The 9,551-nt window shown below is 39.1% G+C and overlaps 1 protein-coding gene across 2 annotated transcripts in view; it reads right to left on the bottom strand.

Moving 5' to 3' along the window:
* Positions 1-1,569: 1,569 nt before the first annotated feature.
* The window catches only part of STK39 (serine/threonine kinase 39), a 332,909-nt gene continuing 324,927 nt past the window's right edge, over positions 1,570-9,551 (bottom strand). Inside the window, exons 18-19 of one of the 2 annotated variants that reach the window (XM_080670642.1) lie at positions 4,118-4,218; positions 1,570-3,000 (exon numbers count right to left, since the gene is read on the bottom strand). In XM_080670642.1, coding sequence (XP_080526768.1) covers positions 2,937-3,000; positions 4,118-4,218 — 165 coding nt within the window. In that variant the 3' untranslated portion in view covers positions 1,570-2,936. Of the gene's footprint in view, positions 3,001-4,113; positions 4,219-9,551 lie in introns of both variants that reach the window. The other variant, XM_080670643.1, reaches the window with a different exon arrangement.

Here is a 9,551-nt window from a genome sequence, read left to right as displayed (position 1 = left end):
AATATAAATAAATAAATAAAAATAAAACATTCAAAAAGGAGAGGTGAGCTGCTATTCTATAGCACTCTAAGTTCTGTAGGCCAATTTTTTTAAGTTCCAAGAGATTCTGATACTTGAGTTTTGATGTGACATTTACCAGTTGTTGACAGTGTACAAGCCTCACAAAATATACCTGCCAAGCACATGCAGCCTGTGGGGAGTGTTTGCTTTAAGCGTCTTTCAAGGCAACACTGATGCTTGGGAGTTTATTGCTGGGGACTCAAGCAAGAAACAAATTAGGAGGAGAGACAATAGCACTCTGTGCCTACTTGATATTTTTTTCTAGAATTGGCCCTGGTTGTGACAAAAAAAGGAACGTATTTGGTTTTATCAGCTAGGTCAGATTTATCTCAGTCTAGCAGGAGATTTGATATAAAATATAATCAATACAGTGCTTGCTTTAAGAACTCCCTGGGAAACTGGATATAGAAATTTAACAGGAGGGAGGAGTATAATACACTTACGACAAAATTATAGGTTTTTACTCTGCCTATTATCTCATCATCAAATTATATCGAGAGAAGTAGAAATTAATGGTTTGAAGGATTGCATTTTGTTTTGTCTAGCTTTGTTTTTAGATGGTTCTTTTCTTTTAGTGGTTATGTAATTGTCCAAACCTAGACATGGAAATAGCCACATCTTTAAAAACAAAGCAAGAGCAAAAATCGAAACAGAAGAATACACCGCTAGTGTTTTCATGACACCCCTCCAAACTTAGAATACAGCCAAAGCACCAGCAGACTGCCTGTCAGCCTCTGAAGCTGACAAAGGAAGACTTCAGAGAAGTCCTGCCTAAGACACAAAGCACACATCTTGACAGTCCTTTATGGAGATTGTTTCAGAGAAAAGATGCTAATTTCTCAAGAGGCTTTATAATGATAGCTTGTGTCTCCACATCAGCTGGTAAAAGGACAACAAAAACTCAAAGGAATTCTTGTAAAATCCACACATAAAAACACTAATGAGACAGTTAAATTACTCATTGAAGGAGCTGGAAAGCAAAATTGACAGGTTTTTAGTCAAAGGCATGTTCATGTCTCCCAAGTAAACAAAGGCTAGTGAGCAAATAAGAGGAGGAAAAAGAACATCCCGCTCTTCTGGGGACTATTCTGTGAGGGATTCTGGGGAAAGAGGAGCTTGAGACCTGTGGGCACAGTGAGGCTACACGGGCAGGGCCCGAAGGAAAAGGGGGCCTAGGAGAGGACGAAGCTGCGCCACCCCGTTCCAGGCCCTCAGAGGAAGCTTCTGGAGAGAGTGAAGACAGAGGTTGAGTTTCCTTCAGGTGCCCAGGTCTTGAGGACTCTCCAACAGGAAAGCCATTTACTTTCTAGATTTCTGCAGGATGCTGGGGCAGAGGACAGGTAATAAGGAGGCATATTGTAAACTGCTGCCAGGGTTTTAGTGTCAAATAATTTAAACTTGAGATTTTTTTTCTTATTTCATTTTTAGAAAAAAAAACACATTTCACAGATTATAAAAATAAGATATATAAATATTAAAACTTCAGAAAATACAGAAATGCACAAAGGAGAAAATTAAAACCAACTTTAATACCACTATTTAGGTGCAACAACTGTTAATATTTTACACACGTCCTCCAGTCTTTATATAGCTACATTATATAGGTATCTAGGTGTAAATATATGAAAAAGAATATCAATGTTGGGCTCAAACTACACAATCTATTTGTTACATGGCTGTATCAGAATATATTTTATATGGCATATGAAATTTTAAACATTTGAAGTCATTAAGTATTTTTATTCAATCTGATTTTAATGTTTATATCTTATCACATATTTTGAGTATAGAATAATTTATTAAATCAACTCCCTGTTTTGATGAGTGTTTGTATTCATGTGCTGCATAATGACATTTCAGTCAACTAGGAAACAAATATATGACAGTGGTCCCATAAGATTACAACAGAGCTGAATTTTCAGAAAGAGATGGAAGGAGCTTTATAATGATAGCTTGTGTCATTATAAAGTTGGAGCATCATCCCATACACCAAAAAGATTGAGAGTTTGATCCCTGGTCCGGGCTGTGTATGGGAGACAACTGATTGATGTTTCTCTCTCTCCCTTCCTCTTTTTCTAAAATAAATAAAAATATATCCTCGGATGAAGATTTTAAAAAGAAAGAAAGAAATGAAAGGATATGTGTGATTCAGGAGGAACTTTTTTTTTTTTCTCTAATGGGAGCGGTATCTCTGGGGCTCGATAACAGATCCCCTCTCATTTACAGCATCTGAATTTTGAGGGCACAGATTACATCCCAGTCCATCAGCCACTGACCTGTTTCAGCACAGAGGAGCCTGTCCTCAGCACTATATAGTCAGGGCACCACAGCCTCCAGATCCAGCCGGTGGTCTTCAGAGCACATTGCTGTAGGTTCTTTGTTGAGGACCTGCGATCCTGTACAAGGACCCAGATCCATAGGAGCCACTTAAGTGGTAAGTGCCACTGCCATTTTCCTAAAAGCTTCCTGTGGGTTGGAGCCAGCCTGTCCCTGTACTTTTTAAATGTTTTCAGGTTATCATGATGTAAATCACAGATAACTTTTATTTCTTCTTTCAGTTCAATGCCAGAGAGAGCCCTTTGTGCCAGATAGGGTCAGTGGAACCAAAACCAAATTTCCAAAGTCAAAATATTGAGTCCGCAGTTCTATACCCTCACCTCTTTTTTTTTAATGAATACCACAAATTTCCTTAATCTGACCACAGTTCCAATATGCAGTAGCCAAAACTGCATTGCCATGACAACCACTTACGTTCCTTTATCTCTCCATCTTGATTTCTCATTCCGCATGAGCCTGAGGCCACCTCTCAGTCCCTCCTGACAGTCACTGTTATCCTGATCAGTCTTACCCAGACAATTTATCCTCGATATTTCCAGTCAACCCAGCTCACATTCCTGCTCATGAAGCATCATTGACAGCATCGATGATCTATTTATGATCCTGTTGGATGGAAGCAGGGGGAGGCTTGTGAAAGACATCATAGTCCACAGAGATGTACAGCAATGTCTTAAGCCTTCACATTAACTCACCGCTCACCAACTTGCGCAGAGCAACCTTTACTCCTGCAAGTACCATTCCTGGTAAGTGCCTAATACAGGTGTGGCATTCTTTATCTTTTATACCATATTTTTACTGTATCTTTTCTATGTTTAGATACACAAATACTTGCCATTGTGATACAATTAGTAACATGTACAGGTTTGTAACCTAGGAGCAATAGGCTATATCATCTAGACTAGGAGTGTAGCAGGCTGTATCATCTCAGTTTGTGTAGGTACACTCTATGATGCTCACACAATGATGAAATCAAATCGCCTAATGACGTGTTTCTCTGAACGTATCCCCATCATTAAGCAATGCGTGACTGTAAATACCTCTGTTTTTTTTATTGGCTAAGTCATTTAAATTGTAATTGCTAAACCAAAATCTATGCTGAAGATTCAAGAAATAGTTCTCCTGAATTGAAAATGAAAGAATTGCTTAGGATACAGAGGGGTGCAAGTAAAAAGAAAGCAGATGTCACAGTTGTAATATCAGAAAAGATATAATCCAGGACCAAAGGCAATAGTCAAGACACAGATGGCTACTTGATAATATTAAAGGTGCCTAATAAAGTGGTAATAAATATGACTATGAAGCAAGTAACTTGGCAACAACATTCATAAATCATAAACTTCAGAAATGAAAGGAGAAAAAAACAAATACATTAAAAAGAGAACTTTAATTCATTTCTCTCAGGCAATGACTGAGCAACTGGATAAAACAATAAATATGAATATCAAACACTATACTGGAAACAGAAACCATTTATACTTTTCAAGAATATATAGAATGGCCATAAAACTGATGAAGTTGAGAAGAAAAACTCTTTATGTTCCAAAGACAGGGTAGTATAATCACTGACCATAATGTATTAAAACTTTATGAAATTAATAACAAACAAGAAAACTACATGGAAATTTAAACACATTATTTTACCCAACTATAGGGAAAAGGGAAACTCCAAAACAAATTTTAAAATATTTCAAAAAATAACAACAATAAAAATATTACATGCCAGAATCTGTGATTGGGTGGAGCAGCACTCCCCAAAAAACACAGAGATGAAATGCTTGTGGTGGATTTCTTGCATATCTTCAAAGAACAAACAATTCTGTACTATAGGAAAAAGAAGAAATAAATCAATTTTTTATTTTATGAAGCAAGAATTAATACCAACTTTCAACAAAAATTTCCAAAAAAAATCTTATGTCAATCTCTCTTATGGTTATCAATGCATAATACTTCTAAATAAAATAACAGAAGACTTAAGTATCACATTACATACTAAACAAGTAAGATTTTTTCCAGTAATGAAAGATATTTCAATATTAGGAAAGCTATTTGTGTAATTAATCTGAAAAACAGTAGACCTAAAATCATTTACACTAGGATAGGTTTAAAAAGCACTGAACATATAAATGTTTTTTAAAATGAAGCTATAAATTCACTACAATAAACTGTAAGACTTTTAGAAGAAATAATTTTAGAGTTGGAAGGCCTTTCAAAATTCAGAAATTAAAAAATACTGATAAATTTGAGCACATAAAAATCACAAATGTCTATATGGAAAATGAAGTATTATAAAAAAAAAAGTCAAAAGTCAAAAGATAAACTTGGAAAACCAGGCAGAAGAAATAGCTTCCCTAATAAATAAAAAGCTCACAAATCCATTATTTAAAAGATATAACAAGGATATCAAAGAATTCACAGAAAAAATCCAAATTAAAGATATGAAAAGATGTTTAATCTCACTCATCATGAGAGCGTGGACTCTGGAACCAAACTTCTAATCCTGGTTCTAACTCTTACCAGTTGTGTGACCATGTGCAAGCTATTTAAATACATCAGTCTTTATATATCTGTAGTGGATGCTGTGGTGTGCCACAGAGCCCTCTTCAGATCACTCATTTCCCAGCTGCCCAAAGTGTCTGGTTCTCAGTTGGGTCCCTCTCTGGGAACTGCCCTCTGCTGAGCAGGGCAGCCTGGCTTAATGAAGTCGAAGGGGAGAGGGAGTTATAAAAGCTTGCACCCTCACCTCAAGGCAGGACAAATCTGAAGCAACATCTCAGGATTCCTCATGGGTCATGGGATGTGTTACCGCTGAGGCCTTTGTTTTTAACTGCATCGCTGTTCAGCTTTTTCCTCTGCCCAACTCCATTTCCTTCACTCCCACCCTGATGTGGATACCCAGGTATTTCCGCATAAACTCCTACAAGCAAATTTCCGCTGAAGAGTCTATTTCCCCATGGAACCCGACCTAAGAAAATATTCTTCTGAACCTTTGAATTTTGAATTTTGGGGGCCATTTATATAAATGAGTTAATAGCTACGTTTTAATTTAACTTTTCCACCCTATATTACTGCTATTAACTCTTGTTCTTTTCTGTATGATAATAAAGCTCCTATTTTACCATTTGTCTTCTAATTTTATTTATGGCTTTTTATGTTAGGAAATTTTTTAATTTGGCAGCACATTTTTCAAACAGCAACATTTTGAGCACTACGTTTCAGAGCTGTGCTGGGGATCATGGAGTGTATTGGAAGATATAAAATTGTACTGGTGACCTCAAGGCCATTGAAAGAACATGATGTGGTACCATGTGCCCTAAGGTCAAATTCTCTGAGAAAATCTCTGCTGGATTCATGTTAGCAGCATCTTTAGCCAGTTTACTTACTCACTCAGAGACTCAATTGCCTTACCTATAAAATGCAGATAAAATACCTATTTCTCATGATTATTGCTAAAATATGGTGATTTTGAAACACCTAATATCAATGCCCAGACTCTAACAACTGCTTGATGTATTTTTTAAAAAAATAGTTGGGGAGGAAATAAATATCACATGAAAATATAGATAGGAAATGCTAAGTGCCAAATTGATAGCATAGACGATCATTACCATAAAATTCAGAGTAAGGAGATAATTTCTCCGGGAATGTGGTCATAACATATTGATTGAATAAATAAGAACTGAAGCTGTATCATCACAGGGAAAAAAGCAATGTTGTGGACTAAAGAGTGAGCTAAAAATGTTTAGATGGGGGCAAGAACCCACCTGGAGGAAAGAACAGAGAGCTGGAAAGATAAATTGTGGTTATATTAGGGAGGGAATTAAATGCCAGGCTAATGAGTTTGGGGTTTGCTCATAGGAAGCCTCTTTAGATTTATGGGCAGGGTAATAGCGTGATGGAAGTAGTGTTTAAGATTGATGACATTTTGGCAACCAGCCATATAGATTGGGGTCAGCAAGAGAGGCAAGAAGGTCAGAGACTGGCCTGAGCTGTAGATGAAGCACTAGCTAATAAGGCCATCTACTGGGTTCTGGCGGTGGAAAGAGAATGAAATTGGGTAGAAAGTTGTAAAAATCATAAAAGAAAAAAGTTTTGAATGGTGATGATGAGGGTGCCTTCAGAGATGGAGGGCAAAAGAGAACAATGTCCTAGCAATTCGGGAAAAGTATGATTCGTTTATATTAATTCACACTGAATTTGAGGTGAAGGTGAGATAACCTAGTGGAAAAGTCCACCATGCAGTGGTGATCCCAGCCTGGTACCAGGAGAGACCACAGGGTTGGAGCTGTAGAACTAAGATCCATTGGCACCTGATATGACACAATTGAAGGCATGGGTGAGAAACCACACATAGAGGGTGACAATGTCTTCATGGGCCATGCTCACATTTATTAAGAGAAGAAAATAGAGTCAGTGAGGGACACAGAGAAAGAAAGGTCCGAGAGAATGGATAAGAACTACAATAGCGTGGTGACATGAGAGCCTAAGGAGAGTGAGGTAAAGGGGAAGATGGGGACAGAGATCAGCCCTATCAGATAGATACTGCAGAAAAAACCAATGAACATGAAAAATTGATAATGTCAATGAATTAAGTTCAGTGCCCTTCCTGCATATGGATTTGGAGTGTTGGAAGGGCTGACTGAAGGAGAGAGGACAGTAGTGCAAGATAGTGGTGTAAACTGTGGGCTCAAAGATCAGACTACACACTACAGGGACAGGTGTGTGTATATCTGCAGGCAATGGGGAGGGGGAGCCAGGGCAATAATATAAACTGAAGGTGCCAGGGGAAGAGGAAACGTAAAGGAGCGAAGTCACTGAGGGAATGAAGAGGACAGTATGGGTTTAAGAATTCAGGTTGACTAATTAGCCTGGGAAAGAAGGGCCAGACACCATCTGAGATCAAGAAAAAAAAGACAAGGATCTGTGTGGCGATGGAATTCTAAAGAACCAGAGGGAGACCAAGGAAGCACACCTGAGGGCTTTTTTCTGCCTAGTAAAGAAGCAATGAGGCCATTGGCCAAAGGTGAGAAGAGTTGAGCGGGATGAAGATCTCTTATCAAGTATCTGCAACATTTCATAGCATATTTTACTTTTTTTAAGTTTAAACTTTCTTCAGACTTTTTTAACCCCATGGTGGTTCTAAGTAGAAAAGTAAAGAACAAGAGTTAAAAGCAATTATGAGACATTGTAGGAATTACCTGGCGCCACTCAGCAGTATGGATAAGGAAGCTGACAGGGGAAACCAGCACCCCACCTGCGAGGCCAGCTTGCCTCCTGTTGGGAGGAAAACCAGGAGAACAAACTAGGGCAGAGGCCACGGCTCAACAACTGAAGTCGACCACACAAATGCCTTTCATCTAATGGTTTGAACAATAAGCCAACAGCCTGGAAAATCTGACTTCTCAAGGCCTCTTCAAGGTCCTCTTAGATCTGTGTTTTCAGAAAACTTTCCCTTTAAACCTAGAATAATATTTGATGATGGGTGGTCTTCCAGGTTTAATTTCTCCTTGGAACCACAACTCATCAAAAGCAAGATGCCCTCTCAATTAAAAAATCATTTTCACCGAAGTTCGTATCTAGTGTGCACAGGCCAACTAAATCTGGTGGCTTATTCCTTTGTTTCCCAAATGGTTTCTGGCCAATTGGAAGGGAGCAGAGAGTCATTCTCAGGAATGGTGCTGGTAGAGCCAAAATGCCATCCATATGCGCATTCATCTGCCCTCTGAATTCTCTCTATGCAACAATTTCTCTTGGTGCAACAACCTCAAATATTAACCCAGAAAGTGTGGAGGGAAGTGTTTGTCCTGTGGGGGCCATAAGCCTGTTTGATCCCAAGGGAACATGGGCCTGTGGGGGCCATAACCTGTTTGATCCCAAGGGAACATGGGCCTGTGGGGGCCATAAGCCTGTTTGATCCCAAGGGAACATGGGCATTTCAGATCCTTTAAACAAGCAAAGGGAAAAATCTGATGAAGATAAAGTGCTCTGTGCCACAGCTCGTTATTCTGAGCTGTTTGGAGGCTGCCAGGCCATTAGACTTGCTTCTGTTTTTGCCATCAGTATTGCTCTGGAGATGGCTTATTTGTAAAAGGAGCAGGATCTAGGGTATGCATTCATTTGTAAAAGATACCAGGACACACATTCTGCAGCTAATACCGGTTCATGAACTTTACCTGGGACTAAATACATTTCATTTCTTACAGCTGAGCTTCAGTAATTGGTTTTTGCAGCCACAAACACATCCAGCAAGGAAAGTCTAAGAAGCCCAGCTCTCTCCCTGCTTTTTGAAATGACTTTCGCTGCAGATGGAAAAAAGCCATCCCGGCTCTGAGTTGGCAGTTCCCAAGGTCAAATCTTAAATACCTGGCACCTGGGAACTTAAAGACAAGGAAGAGCAGGTGGCTTTGGAAGAGTAAACGACCCTGAAGGTAGGCAGCCCAGGGGAGATGAGAGAAGTAAATGACAGCGGAAGGGAGGTGGTGGTGAGGGAGCAGGAAGACTGGAATCCCTGCAGAAATAAACCTCATATCCACAGTTCACAGCAACTCAGTGTGGTTTGTTTTGCCAGGTCTAATGCAGTCATGGAGGTCTCTTGAAGTGCTTAATAAGCCACCAAATGGTATAGCACAACCATTTCCAAGCTAAACTACCTTTGGGGGCTGGAGAATCATTATCATGTTATGTGGGATTTGGCTGTGAAAAGGAAATGTGGGCTCATCCAGTGGGTTGATTAGTTCATTTATTCAGAAAAGGGAAGGCTAAACATGCAGCATTTGCTTTGGCCTTGAAAGCACTGAATTATACACTTCAACAGTTTGGTTCATTGGGCCCCACATTGCCAAGAGAATTAGACTAGGTGCTATAACTCTGAGGTCTACACATAAACGTGATACTAAAATAAGCACCAGGATTCCAAAAAAGTGTCAATGGGCTATACAAAATATTTTTTTTTCCTTCTGGGCTAGTTATAGAGACAGTTGTGATGTAAGGAAATTTGTCTGAAATTCCCCAACCCCTTCCTTTACCCTTGCCTCCTCCATCTGCTGAGAAACTCAATGTTTCTGGCTTTTTCCCTTGTGCTTCAACCTGTCATGGCACATCTTTCTTCCCTGAAACTCACCTGTTAAAAATCATTCCCTATCTAATAGCTATGGGCT

The sequence above is a fragment of the Plecotus auritus genome (genome assembly GCF_963455305.1).
Source record: "Plecotus auritus genome assembly, chromosome: 5".
Lineage (NCBI taxonomy): Eukaryota > Metazoa > Chordata > Mammalia > Chiroptera > Vespertilionidae > Plecotus > Plecotus auritus.
The sequence above is the reverse complement of the archived record's forward strand: the minus strand, read 5'-3'. Positions and strand labels throughout refer to the sequence as shown.